This window comes from Sphaerodactylus townsendi, linkage group LG10, assembly GCF_021028975.2.
Source record: "Sphaerodactylus townsendi isolate TG3544 linkage group LG10, MPM_Stown_v2.3, whole genome shotgun sequence".
Classification (NCBI taxonomy): Eukaryota; Metazoa; Chordata; class Lepidosauria; order Squamata; family Sphaerodactylidae; genus Sphaerodactylus; species Sphaerodactylus townsendi.
The window spans coordinates 68497220-68512215 of record NC_059434.1 but is presented as its reverse complement, the minus strand read 5'-3'; the positions used below and the strand labels follow the sequence as shown (position 1 = coordinate 68512215).

General features: G+C 39.4%; 1 protein-coding gene across 3 annotated transcripts in view; it reads right to left on the bottom strand.

The window, feature by feature from the left end:
• Nucleotides 1-562: 562 nt before the first annotated feature.
• The window catches only part of PPP3CA (protein phosphatase 3 catalytic subunit alpha), a 210613-nt gene continuing 196179 nt past the window's right edge, over nt 563-14996 (bottom strand). For 2 of the 3 annotated variants that reach the window (XM_048510194.1, XM_048510196.1), the window contains exons 11-14: nt 12676-12760; nt 9806-9903; nt 6624-6653; nt 563-2297 (exon numbers count right to left, since the gene is read on the bottom strand). In XM_048510194.1, the coding sequence (XP_048366151.1) occupies nt 2101-2297; nt 6624-6653; nt 9806-9903; nt 12676-12760 (410 nt within the window). In that variant the 3' untranslated portion in view covers nt 563-2100. The remainder of the gene's footprint in view (nt 2298-6623; nt 6654-9805; nt 9904-12675; nt 12761-14996) is intronic. The other variant, XM_048510195.1, reaches the window with a different exon arrangement.

Below are 14996 nucleotides of genomic sequence, written 5' to 3'. Positions count from 1 at the left end.
TCAAAATAGCCTTTTTGATGAACGATTCATCTTCACTTTTATTTTAAATTAGGAAAATTATAAGTTATTACTGTTTATGTTGTGTGCATAGATATTCTACACCCAGTATGGGGGAATACAGGCCTGTGCAGAAGGGTCAAATGATCAGCTGTTGTAGAGAACAGCTCTAAGTATTACACCAACAAGCAATCAAGATGCAGAGGACAAGCAGACTACTGCTGAGTGTAAAACTCCTCCAAAGTAGTGCTTCTGTTCAAGGTACAAAACAAGAGAGAAAGCCATTTTCTTTTGTCACAGTGGAAATAACTGGCAATTGTGAAACAATGTGGTAATCAGTTCCTCTTTATTGAAAGATCATCTCCATGATCAATACGTCAGGTGGGCTGCAAAAAAGCGTGCAGAAGTTCCTATTGAAGTAATGGTGCATATTCATGCTTATCTGTGGGTACTCCACTAACCTAGGATACCAAATTACTGGCAAGAGTTCTCCCAGTTCCCCATGCCAAAGGTGAGGATTAAGCACATACTAGCATGCTTAAGAAATTTAGTGAGAGAAGGAGGCTTAATTTCATGCACATTTTTATTGAGTAGTAATATAAAATGCTTTTTTTTTCATTGTTACAAGTGCATGCTTTTGATTGCCAACATTTCAGAAGTCAAATTACAAAGGCAAGGCTGTAGGCTGTAGTGAATTACTTGGGCACTTATACAATTGTTAAAAAATATCAGTGGACTGCTTTGTTTGTTTGTTTTTTCCTCTTCCTTTAAGAATGAACCAGTTGTAACCCGTAACTGATATACAAAGGGAAAAAATGTGAAAAAATTACACTTTTTTGTGGCACATGACTGAACGTAACAAAATGACTAAACCATCATGACATTAACAGTTATCATGCATTTAGTTTCACATGTAACTACAAACTTATTTAAATTTCACAAGGTTTGCTAAACATGCTAACCATCTATATGTGCACTAACAAGCTTATATTAAAAACTTTTAAGAATACTCTCCCCCTTAGATTTTTCAAAGCTTTTTTTTGATTACAAAATTTCAAAGGCATTAGCATTTTTTTCTTTTTAGAGAATATAAAGTACGCCAGTATACATACATTTCCAGTATAAGTCAAACCACTAAGCGCATTACAGTCCCATACAGGCCTATACAGCCATTTTTTTTCTTAAAAAACATGCATAGGCAGATTTTTACAGAATATAGATGCTTTCACTGCACTTAATATGGTGTCTTGTTCACTATACTTAAAAATGCACCACTCATAAATATTTAAATTCAGCAAGCCACAACCAAGACTTGATTTACCAAAAAAAATCCTAAATATAAACAGCAAAAAAGAAAAAAAAGTATCGTTATTCCAGTTTTGTTTTTAAAAACTTGAAAGAAAAGGATTTCTCACTGCCAAATTAGTTAAGGTAAATGTTATATTTAAAGAAGGGCATTCAAGCACACTAAAGAAACCTGAGGTAAGCATAATCCATACAAAATTAAATTGTCTTTTTTTTGGCATTTTTAACAAATTTGCAACATTCTTTAATTTTTATTTTTTTTAAGAGTGCCTAATTTTTTTAAGATAGCCGTTGTCTGACAAGAGTAGCAAAACATTATCAATAAATAGTCTCCTTATTTAGTTTGTACATCACTTTGTTAAAAATGTTTGATGTCCATGTTTAGTGCTGCAACTGTAAACGTACAATAGTTAGTAAGAAATCAGACAAAGTTGTCATGTCCAGTAACATAATAGAAGGCCTTTCAGTTAACATATCTAGAAGTTTCCAATGCAGTAGGAAAACATGTTCATTCCCCGAACTTTGCAATATATACCAGCATTAGCTTTCATTTAGTTGTCTACAAGCATTTTAAAGGCATATCCAAAGGAGGTGCTTAACCCCCACCCCCCACCCACCAAAATAAAGTTTACTATCTCTTCTTAGATGATGATATTGTAAACTGAATCCAACACCTGGCCCCCAGAGCAAGTAAGCTATCATCAGAGGCAAGAACACCCAGCTGCCGATAAGCAGCAATCCCATCATGCCCTGCAGCTCAAAAACAAAACGATATTTTTTTTCACAATTCAGAAATGGTCACTGAATATTGCTGCTATTACTGCCATTACTGTCGGTGCCATTAGTCTCTGAGGAGATTGCCTTGTTGATGGAGTTAAGGTTGGCGTCCGATGGCATGGCATCCCTGCGTGGGGGCATCCTCTCGTTAATCCGATCCAAGCCTTTGGCTTCTTCGAAGCTCGTGATCTTATGCTGTGGCGAGAATCCTTTGATAGCTAAACAGAGGATTGGGGAGGGGGGGGAACAAACAAACAAAAAATAAAAATTAAAGAAAAGTCAGTAGAAGCAAAGGGTGGTCATTTTATCAGCTCAACTGAACAGTCAACTGAGTGAGAAATTCCTTCACGGTGAAGACGATAAAATGGCAATGCAAGTAAAGCTTCTGTATGTATTTGGAGACAGCTAGAAAGTAAACAGCCAATGTCTCTTGAAAAGATTAACATGCTTCCCAACGAAACTCAGTTCTTACATTTTATTCTGCAGCTTATGAGCGATAATCCGTAATAGTGCTCACAGCAAAACCACGAGCAGCTAAAATGTGCTGTTGAAGGGCTGATTCACACCTTTTCTTTTACTGCAATCACAATGATAGTGTCACCCTACTGACTACATGTTGTGAATGGGACAGCTGAAGGCAGTTGATATTATGTGAGGGAGACTGCAGCTTCCCATGGGTTCACCTAATCATGAATGCTACCTAAACACCAATACAGTGGCTGCGCATGCAGGCAGTTTACAGGGAATTTTGTTCATAATAAATATTCAACACGTGGAACTGGGCAAGTCAAATCATCTTGTGAGGACTATCACATTAACACAAATGGTTCGCCCTCATCTTACTCATGGCATTAATTTCCATGGGAGATTATTTTTCTGTGGAACAGATTTAACTTCTGAGGATAAGGTTAAAAGACCAAAGTTGTTGTCAAAGGCTTCATAAAAGTTACAACTTGGTCAACAACTCCCCCCTTTACCTTTTATAGCTATATTTTCAAGTGCAGAAACAATTGCTGTCTTTCTAAAGAGAACTGAAGATAGAATGAGGGACAAAAGGTGGATGGAGGTGGCTCTTTAGAATTAGGAATTTTACACACAGGCAAGTACTCACATATCAAGGATGATCTGCCAACCACAACTAAGCAATTGGTCAGGCCAAAGAATTGTGGATTACTTGTCCCCATTCCCCCACCTGATTAATATTCATGCCGATGTAACATTTTGTGGGTAAGACAGTTAACAGAATTCATATCAGGGAAAGGAAGGGATGGGGGAAGATTGTACAATGTATTAGGTAGAAATCCTCCAGCATCTTCACTGCAGCACAAATAATCCTGTGCTGCTCAGGAACAAAACCCGTATCTGTCAGCCCATGAGCACTTGCACAGTAATCTGGCGAAACTGCTGTAATTCAGTGTGACCGACTCTGAAGACCATTCTTTTGGCACATTTGTCCCTCTTCACGTTGAAAGTGCAAGAACATGGGAACCACTAACTGAATTTAAAAGTCAGTGAACCTGCCCTTCCAGCACGGACACAAGAAGTTTCACATTGATCTCACTAGGTATTTTCACACAGTGAATGAAAAATATTCAGGGGGCTTGATGCCATTCCATTCTTACCGTGACTTACGCTAGAAAGAGTCTCTGTTTAAAAACCAAAGCAGAACTCTGCGTAAAATTCTGCTGATATGTATCATCTGCTGCTACCCTTCAGTGTGTTTTTGGTGGGGATTCAGTAAAAATCAAAATCAAGAACATACTATTTTTCAAGAATGTTGGTTATGTTTCTTTTTGTTATGTTTATCAACAGGTAGTCTAGCCAAGATGGACAGGTAGTTCCAGTAACAAGGGGGTAAAGATATACTGAGGAGGTTTGAGCACAATGTGATGGGAGCCTGAATTCATTTATTGATTTATCTTTGAAAAGTAATCAAATTCATACTCCTCGAGAGAGAGAGAAAAGAATAATTGTCCTCTCTGAATTTTAACATGGTTTTGACATCTTTCTTAGAGGTGGAGTCCCTGGTACTAATTAAATCACTTCTGTTGAGTTGTATAGCAAGTACAACCTCTCTCACACTGACATTTTGCCAGCCAACGCTGTGGAAATGTGTACCAAATACTGTGGACAAATGCAGAACTCCAAATCCCTTTCCACTGTTAAAAAATGTGATTTAGTGAGGGGCACCCACTGTAAGCAGGTGCACTGTATCTAAAAGGGAGACCTTCTGAACACTTCAGCAATGTAGAAGTCAATTCATTTAAATGTTGAATGCTGGACCACTTCACACAATGGAATTCATTGTGTACTAAAAAGGAAACTCCTTATCTCTGGGTACTCCTCCTCCCTTTCTGTAAATCAAGATTTATTTATTTATTTATTTATTTATTTTATTAAATTTCTATACCACCCTTCCCCAAAGGGGAAGTCCCCCATGCCTCGCATGGCAATTTTTTTGGGGGGGCAAGTTGAACACAGTCTAGGAACAAAGCTTCCAAATTCTCCTTTAAATTTACCACAGACAGACTATTGCCTAGTGTCACTCAGTCTACTTGCTTGGAGCTGGTGCACAAAGAATGTTGATGCTTAAGTGTGAGGTGATTATACAGGATGCTCTGCTGCAGTTGGAGATAATCAACATTAGGCTCTGCCAAAGGCTCAGGTCCCTAGTAAGGTTTTAATGTAAGCAGAATACTTTTTATTCAATCTTCAAGAAGAGGGGAAAAAACCTAAAAAAATATTTGGTTACAACGAAGATGTGGCGAGGGCAGTCCCGTCCAAGCAGCCTGGCTGCTGTGCCGCCGCTCCCAGAGAGGTTTGCTGGCAGAATGGGGAGGCTTGAAAGAGAAAAAGCCTCCCTGATGCCAAGAAGTTTCCGTGGGACTCTGTAGACTCACGCCATCTTTTTGGTGGCTTAAGTCAAAACTAACCGCCGCCAGCATAAGGTGGCAAACAGCCAGGAAAGAGCCGAGAAAAGTCGGCTCCTGCCCCAGCCATGCCCCCAAACTGCCTCCCGCGTCAGAGCTGCAGAGATGCTGACGCAGCGTCCTGTGCTGTTTACCACTGCCGGGGAGGCCAGCAGCAACTGCTTGCCGGCGGTTTTGCCCCTCTGCCTGCCGGGGTTAGTGCCCCCAGGGGGGCAAATCCGCTGTAGAAGTGCGCGTCGCTCCCATGGGCAGCTTCGGCTCCCCCCTTTTGGATGGGGCTATTAATAGAGGTTTAGCTTGAAGGACGCATCATTCCAGAATGGGCTGCATATTCAAATTGATTTTAGTCTCAAGCAGACATTTTATATACACTTTAGTACTGAAGAATGTGCTCTGCTACAGTTGCTGGTCAGACAATGATTATTAGCAATTTACATTGAGAGTAATACTAAAAAAAACACAACACAGTCACAGAAATCACAGGAAAAAAAAACAGCCAAACTGTCAACAAGAATGCACACTGCAGAGTAGAATTCGCCAATAGGAATAGAGGATTCCAGCATAAATAGCAGCTTGCTCACTGCTATTTAGAAAGCAGTTGTATTTTCTCTTACTTGTTTCTAAAAATTTTGTTCATAGCTGTCACACGACAATAAAAAACCAGATCCGAGGGGCCAAAATGCCATTCTTATTCCATGCCAAAAGAGCTAATAGCTAATAAAATTCTTTGGAAAAAAAAGACACGTTTTAGGGGGGCAAGAACAAAATACAACTGGATTTTTGTTTTTGTTTTGTTTTAAAGGGGAACTGTTGAGAGTCTTCTTGCAAAACATTTGAATTTCTAATTCAGCATTAGGCATATAGATAGTTCAGTATGCGGTTTGGAGATCTCTTAACAGCATAGCCAACAAAAACTGCTTAAGAGTTGAAGCAAAAGAGTCCTTGAGAAGGGCAGCCTGAAACTTTGCATTCAAATATCTTCAACAATAATTCGTTTGTTTCTGTAATTGGTCATATAGTGCTGCTATTAGCAAATGCACTACCCCCCCCCAAAAATATTCCCAAAGCTTCTTTGAAAAACAAAATTACACATCTTACCGTTTCTCTTTTTGAAATTTGTGTTTTTTTTAAAGAAATATCTTAAAATAGGTTGATTTACAGTAAAGACTCGCTCAAAAATTACTTTCACTAGGGACCTCAGTGTAGGGGAAACCCTTTTCAAGGTTAAGCTGCCACTCAATTTTCAGAAGATGATGTGAGGAAATGATTGGTTTCCTCCCCAAAGGGAGACTGCTTGTTTTCCAAATGGCTTTTACCAAAGAGCTGCCGTGCCCCCTTTCAACAGAGTTGCAAGCCTTCTTGGTCTTGTGCGACATTCGTTCAGTGCTTTGAGAACTTAATGGACACAGATCAGAACATTGTTGCAACTTTAAGAAACAACAACAACAAAAGAAACATTTTTCCCCTTTAAAGCAAGTGAACTTAGGTTAATACTGAGCCACAATTGTTAGCTCAACACCCACACACTCTATACAAGCTACAGCAAAAATGAATACACCCAGCAGAGCCCTTGTCTGTTGCAGAAAACAACAGAAAGGGGTCTGGCCAATTTACCTTCATCAGCCTCAATAGCCTCAACAGTAGCTGAAGAGAAGAAAGGGGTAGCAAAACGAATGAGAAAAATGAGCAGAGGATTTAACTCTAAGAACAAGTCAGTGAACAGCAAAGGAGCTAGTACACTTAAAGGTTACTGTAAGTGCTGGATTTTGACACAGAAGACAACATAGAATGCTACACAAAACAGAAACAGGTGTTGTGGTTTGCAGGCAATAGATTTCTTTTATTGGGGAGTGTCAATGAATTGTTGTTTCTTTTTATTTAAAAAGCTTTCCGGCATTGATATTTTTTTTCTTTCCAAAACAGACTATCTGGATATGCAACATTTAATGAGGCCAACTGGATTTAAGAAGACCCCATTAAGAGAGAATTGGCATGAAGCCAACAGGAGCCGCTGCTTAATGCTGATCTCCAGAATTATAGAGCACTTCCTGTGGTCAAGAATAGGGTCCAGAATCTTACTTCAGAGAAGTGGAAGATAGCGAACATATGAGTAAACTTTAACGTCTGGTCCTAGAATTTTTATATAATGTACACAGAGAAAAAGGGTATTGAAAGAGCTTCAGAATCACATATTAATCATAATTTAATTCTGTGTTCATGCTGAGCATATGGTTTTCTTTAAAGCTACACTTCTTTTCAGACCCTTCCCCCAAATCTGCTAAATTTTCTTAAGGATTTTGCAAAGAAATTTGGAACGAATATTAGAGATGCATCTTTTTAATTTTAACTTGAATTTCTTTGAAGAACCAACGTTTTAAGAAGTTGCTGGATGCAATCTAAATTACTACTGTTGTTGAGTATAACAGCACTCCCTGCCCTCCCTCCCAAATTTGAACCATAAAATTAAAAGTTTTTGGCCACATTCCATTTAGAATCCTACAGTTGAAATCTTTAAAGTGGATTGAGATTAGAAGAATCTCATGCAGTATCGTTCTGCATCAAGAACAATTTCCCCTTATGGAATCTATAGCCCTTATGTGATTAAGGAAAAGGATTGAAAATAACAGGTAAAAATGCATAACAAAAATGAATGAGAGAGACTATAGAAATTAAAATGAGAAACAGGATCCAAACCAGCACAGATACACTGGAAATAATGGCCACTAGAGATGTACACATTTCACAGGATATATTGCTCATATTTTCTGTTAATACATAGAGCAGTTGGCAAAATGTGCTTAACAGAAACTATGTAGATTTCAGAATATTTGGTGAATGGCTCAAGGTGTTAACTAATGGATTGAGTAGAGTAATGTTTCACTAAGTCCTAATACTGCAGCATGACTGAATTTATGTATCATCATTTTTAAACAAGGCTTTTCAACAATAAGATAGTGACTAATTTTAATCGTCACATTTTTGTTGGGCATTTTGTTCTCATAAAGCCTAACGTATTAATAAATACTGATAAGATGCTCTGTGCATTCAAAATTTCATGCCTCTATCAAAAGGATATGGGTCATCATATTGCAGCATTTACAAAGTGGAACGTTACCATATGTGCATCACACAAGCCACCAAAAAGAGAGTTTAACCCAGAATACCTGAATCTTCTAGATAAGAGAAAAAAAGAGACACAAAAAGGGAAAAATACAGGGAAGAAAACTCCAAGAAAGAAATGGGAAAGTTAGAGGCTGAGACTGAGTTATTGAAAAGGCGATTGTCCAAAGTCTCACAGTTACTGAAAGCTATATCATAGTTATGGTCGGACACTCATGGGTGCATGGAAATATATGTTACACAGTAATAAACACAGATAGCAAAATGCAGTTAATACATTACATCCTGGAAACTGCTCCCTATTCCAACGGGAATATTCTATCAGCTCTAACTATATCAGCTTAGTTATATAGATTGTTCCTTGAAAGGGACATTGAGAGATATGCCTCAAATGTCTGCATGCACAGCAAACTCCACCATTTATAAATTCTTTCCTTCCTGTTCATTCAAGTAAATGGTGGATTTGCTATTATGTGCTTCACTTATTCACCCTCAGAAGCTGAGTTCCAATTGCAGACTGGAAAGAGGCTATAGTGTGGTGTTTATCATCTGGGCAAAACATGCTGAATGTGTTATTGCCACATACAGCTCTGACACCACATTCTGAAAAGCAACCTCCCTCTGTGATGGGGGAAAGGCTCCCATACACCGAAGGATAAAATCCTCAACAGTGCAGCAACACCCTCAGATTCTGAAGGGAGTGGAGAAGCATTTTGGTATAGCAATTGAAAATATTATGAATGTTCTTATTTGAGTAAAGTTGTTTCTTTGTAATGGTTGCTTTTCTATAGCTAATTCTGCCAGAGACAGACATTGGTTTAGACCCTATAACCTCTTCTGCTAAAAGTTCAATCTGAACAATAGCCTGCTGAAAACCAGCGCATCAGCAAACAAAAGTTTTAGAGGAAGAGGAAATGCACCCCTCAGTAGAAATTAATGTGCATGGAACCCAAATGTAAGATCCAATTACTGTACCTCTATGAGGTCCTATGCTGGCCCAAGGCTCCGGTAGGTTTCCTGGGCTGATGCCAACAGTGTAGGCAGTGATCATAATCAATGGGGGTTTCTGGTAGGCTCTCCCTTGCCCAAATGAGTACAACAGGCATAAAGCTTGATTGCAGCTGCTTGTGTGCGCTTTTGTATGAGATTTTTCCCCATTATTGAGATGAGCTTTTATTCATCTAAGGATAAGGAGATTCAAGGGCAATGCCATGTCCTATGCTACTTATTAATTTTCTTCCCAAGTTTATTCTGCTCTTCACAAAAGCAGAAATCCCTTCTGTGACTAGGATCATTCCCGCCCCCCTCTAAATGGCATCAAGTATATCCAACAAGGACTATTAGGCCCCTTCCGCACTTCCAGAATAATGCACTTTCAATCCACTTTCACAATTGTTTGCAAGCGGATTTTGCTATTCCACACATTAAAATCCAGCTGCAAAGTGCACTGAAAGTGGATTGAAAGTGCATTATTCTGCAAGTGCGGAAGGGGCCTTAGTTTGATTTTTTTTAAAAAAACTCTGCCTCACAATATTTGGGTGTTAAGTAGCTTTGTGGCCTAGATTTCTTTTCTGTTTTTAAAGATGAAATCTTACAATGGAACTGGGCACGAGAGATTCGGTAATTGAGCAGTTGAATTTACACACATCGTAACACACACCCCCAAATATACTTACCGCTTTGCAGAGTTTGCTTCCCTCCAGAGAGCACCCCGCTGGGCAACATTCCTGTTGGAGTCAGCCCTTTCAGTGTCAGCACGCTCTCACTCTCTTCCCTGGCAGGAACAGGATAAGACAACGTAAACTGCAGTAAGTGGATGAAACCTCCAGCGGTATGCAGGGACGGGGGAAGGGGCTGCCAGCACTATTCATCCTTCCACTGTGGCAGCTCCAGCTGAGAAATGCCTTCCCTCAGCATCATAATTCCAGTTGTATTTTATGCGATTTCTTTGGATTGAAATTGCGACGAGACCCAATTTTTGGCTGAAAAGCAGGGGGAAATCTAATACAGAAGGAAATTTTTGCTTGGCTCTTTCACCATCGTAATGGGCAAAAGAGTCTCAGAGAAACGATACGCCTGCAAGAGACTGAAAACTCATCCCTTTGCAGTGCAGAGGATCAGTATGACAACCAAGTTCACATCCTAATTTAAGTCACTGTGAATACATCTTTGATGGTTATAAAACCTTGTTGTCATGTTTATGAATTTTAATAAGCTCGACAGATACATAAATTTGGGTCACAGTGGGTTTGCAGGGTTATGCAATTCCCATAAAGAATCACTATCAGGTGACAGCCAGGACATTTGAAGACTCCACTGTGGACCTATCCTTAGTTGGCTCCCAATCTCACCTAGTTCCCTGCCCCACACGGCCTTTGTTCATGCAGATGCCATGCATTTTGCCTTTGTTAGCAGTAATTCAGCCTACTTTTTTTCATCATGCTATGGTTGAATCCAGCCTATTATAATTTCTTCTCTCTCTTTTTGATACCAGCCAGACTAGGCACTAGATTTTTTTGCAGGGAGGGGGAGGAACTGGTCTGGGGACCCTGCTGCAGATTTGTACATGTATCTGGGGATGTGATTTATGCAAAAGGCAGATAGGGAAAAGCTTAGCCTTGCTTTGTACCTCTGCTTTACTCACAGTGGTAAACAGTGCCATGAAGTCACAGCCAACTTATGGCAATCCCATAGGATTTTCAAGGAACAAGGACAAGAACAAAGGTCGTTTGCCATTGCCTACCATTGCGCAATAACTCTGGACTTCCTTGGTGGTTCCCCATCCAGATACTCTGCTTAGCCTCTGAGATCTGACAATATAAGGCTAACCTAGGCCATCCCATAGTCAGGGTTCACAGGCGTGGCTTGGCATTACTGGGGAGACTGGTGCTTGAAAGAAGGGTTAAGATACAGCTACCAATTGAACAAGCAGAAAATCTGGTTGGATGTCACCACCTGAACACAGTGGAGGAGAGTTTAAATCATAAGCAAATAGCCTCCTCCCCCACCTATAAAATATACAGGAAATTACTGTACAGCACTAACTAGTATATACATTTCTTAAATTCACTACTTGAGTTGCACACAAACAAGCAGGAAGCAAGATGAAGAGAAACAAGCAAAAGTTGTTTTTAGTGAGTCCCAAGAACTTCAGTGCAGTGGCAGACGACTATTTTCACATTTCCGATTGCATTCACGATAGTGGCACCGCTGAACTGCATTGCTACTTCCTGATATACACGCATATGAACAGCACCAACATATAGCTGCTATTTAAACTTCAATCTAGATTTTAAAAATGTTCCTTAATAGAAAACGTGTCAAAAGAAATCTACCTGCTCGCTCTGTGCATCATTGGAGGGCCTGGTTGGGTTGCTAATTCTATCTCAGGCTAGATGGGCGGCATCCCAACAAAGGGTATTTTCCGTTGTGGCACCAAAACTTTGGAACTCCCTCCCCAGGGAAATTCATCTGTCGCCCTGTATGGGTGTCTTTTCCCGGCAGGTGAAGACTTTTTTGCTTTGTCTAGCAATAATGGTTATTGGTCTGTAAGAAGTTGGACCCCTCTTCTTGCAAAGGGTGCCTTGATGGCATGGGGGCCAAAGACTGGCATCAGAGCAGGACACTACTCCCTGCAAAATGGATGCCTCTCAGAAGGTTTGGGGATCCATCTTGTGTGCTAAGCATGGGAAGGAAGGTGGTGTGCCACTGAACTGTTCCCCTGGCCCTAGGGTGGGTCTGCTTGGACAATGGGTTGAGCTAATCTCCATTGTGTCACACTAATGTGATTCAATCAACACCCCAAGCCAACCATTACTTACCCTACCTGCACCAATCCCAGCAATCAATCAGTATTCAAGAGAATAGTCCAGGCATTCTCTTGGGTCCTGACAACTCATCAAGTCTCTCTTACCTGAACCCCAGAAAAGCAATCAATTCTTTGTCTCTGACTTTCCGGTCATCTTGTCTCATACTGCCTCAGGACCTGTTTTGGGATATAAATAATGGCCTTTTGGCCATTCAGTGTGTGTGCATGTGCGTGTGTGCGTGTGTGTTCTTGATTTGTGCACCCACCTCCACCTGCGCTGCTTTCCCAGGATGTCGCTTCAAGACTGGCAACTATCGCCCATCCCTCAAACCCAATCCAACTTCCTCCCTTTTCTCTTAGTCATCACTTGTATTCCTTGTGTGCGAAAGTTCATTGCTTAAAATTTCTTGTTTTAACCCTAACCCTCTTACTCTCTAGCTAATCTCCCCTAAAGTGGAGACTCCTCACATAGGGTAACAGGTTCTCCTCGATAGTGCTATTTGTTGTTGTTTTTTTAATTGAATGTCATATTTTAAATTGTATTTTAATTGTTTAAATGCTTTACTGTTTTCATGTTCTTTACACTGTGGACTTAATTGGATGGAAAGGCAGTATAAAATGTTACAAAGAAAGAAAAGAAAGAAAGTGTTCTTGACATTTTATGACAGCTGTCAGGATTTACATTGAGAAACTTGAGCAACAACTGGAAAGTTTTGTCATCCTTGTAACAAGACATACCTCAGCACAGAGAATACTCGGGCCATTTTGCCTATTGCCCGGATCTTGTTCCTTATCACTTCTTTCCGGGCTGCAGCTGTTGCACCTATGAAGAAAAAAAAATCGACATGCAATGTGAAAAAGCCGCACACACAATGCTGAACATCGTCACTCCAAATTTTCAATAACTTTTCAATATTTTGACAGCACAGCTTAACAAATGAGAGTACAATCTCAACACCATGGTCACAATTTTATCAGCAATACATTCTAACCATATACAAAGCACATTTAATGTAATGTATACTTATGTAAAATATACACTGCCTCTGTGTTTAAAAGCAACCTGTTTTAAGTCCTTGTAAGTGTTTTGCATTAAAAAAATAGCCCATGGTTAATGCACAACCAGTCAGCAATTGAACATCTTTTAAACTTTTTAATTAGAAAACTGTACAGTAGTTATGCAGTTAGAATATCATTCGTTTAGAATAATTACTCTATTTTTCTCTTCATTTATATAACTTTGAAATAATGACATGATAACTTATTTCATTTAGAATGCATATTTCATACAGCTCTGAGTAATTTGCCTCTTTAAATTTTCCTAAAACCAATAAAATCAGAAGATCTGGTGTCTTCATTAGAATGAAGGGTGAACACACAGAATGCTCACTGACATTCTAGACAAAATACACTGCAATTTTATGTCCACAATGTTGACGTGAGGAATGGAATTAGTTGACATTCTGACATTGTCAGATCAAAACCATTAGTGACATATTATCTTTATCTACCTCTGAGGCCTCTCCACGGACAACTATAATGTCTACCATCTTACCATGAGTCCTCTGATCACACAGATCACAACCACAATTGGGAAGATCCATGTGGCAAGTTATCTCAGCCCCTCTAACGGGAAGGTTCTCAATTGAAAAAGAACTTGCCATAAGTTTAATATGCACATCAGTCCTTGATGTGTGATTCTCAAACATTTAATTGGAAACAATAACGAGCCCAATATTTTTGGTTCTCTAGTGCTTGTCTTTACCTTGAACATCATTTCCTTACTGCCCACCCCTCACAGTCAACTCCCCATTTTTAGGTACCTGTGCTCTCGGTACCCTGTGGGTAATTCATCTGAACAATGTAACCATTATGCCCTTTTAGGGGGTCTGAGCTCAGACCAAGGAAACCAGCGCTTTCTAGAATACATGTCACAGCTGCAATTCCTCCTCTGGAAAGAAATATGATCCCAGCTTCTCCATCAACGAAACTTACAGAGCAACTTACAGAGCATGAGACTGCCATGCCACATGAACTGAGAACCCAATCAAATGTAACTAAGATCTCCCTTGCACTTGGATCCTTTGGTTTGAAGCAGATCACAGAAGGTTTCATTGCACTTCATGCTTTTAAGGGGGGGGAGTGGGTAGGTAAGTACACCTATCAGAACAGCCTTGGATTAGTTTTTTAAAAAACTAATACAATTTAGTGCATCTAAATTGTGAAACAAGTACAAGGAGTTATCTTTAACATGTAAACAGTGGGAAATGTCAAGAATTTTGTGTCACAATATTAAAATGATGTTTTTTAAACATGCTTTGCCACATCTACATCAGAAAAGCATTTTAAAAGAACCTTTCAAGCCATTACATAATGGCTTCTCTTCGTCTAGAACAAAAGTCAAAAATCAACACCAACTCTTCATAATAGAAGGGACAGTGCAAGTGCTGTTTGAAGCCATATACTTGAATGGTGGACAAGTTAGCTTTGAACACATGAAAGCTGGAATATACATGTTTATATAGCCACCCTAAGCCTGGCCTAGACTGGGAAAGGGTGGGATAGCAAGTTGAATAAATAATAAATAATAATTATATATATAAATAAGTAAATAAAGATATGTAACAAACCAAAGATGAATTTTGGAAAAGCAATTTAAATTGGCTGACTGCTTAAAATGGTGAAGAGAGGGAATTCAGGCATGTCTGGCAATTAAGCTACAGAAATAGTGAATTGTGTTTGACACACTGTGAGTTTGACAATCCTATGGGTCCTATTTATCTGTAACTTTGTAGATAGGGAAAACACAGTCATGAATATACTAGTTAGAGATATCATGCAAAACTAGGGTCCAATTAAAGGCAGACCAATTATTGGAGAAAGAAGCTTTGAGAGATGTCACAGGTGAGGAAAAAGATGGGATTTTTAAACTTAGATTTTTAAACTGGTGATTTTTAAATCACAGACAAAATAATACATTGGGTATTTAATGAAGACAGAAAAGAGGATGAGAAACAGTGAGAGGCATAGCTAGAAAAAATGACAGAGGAAAGACTGCC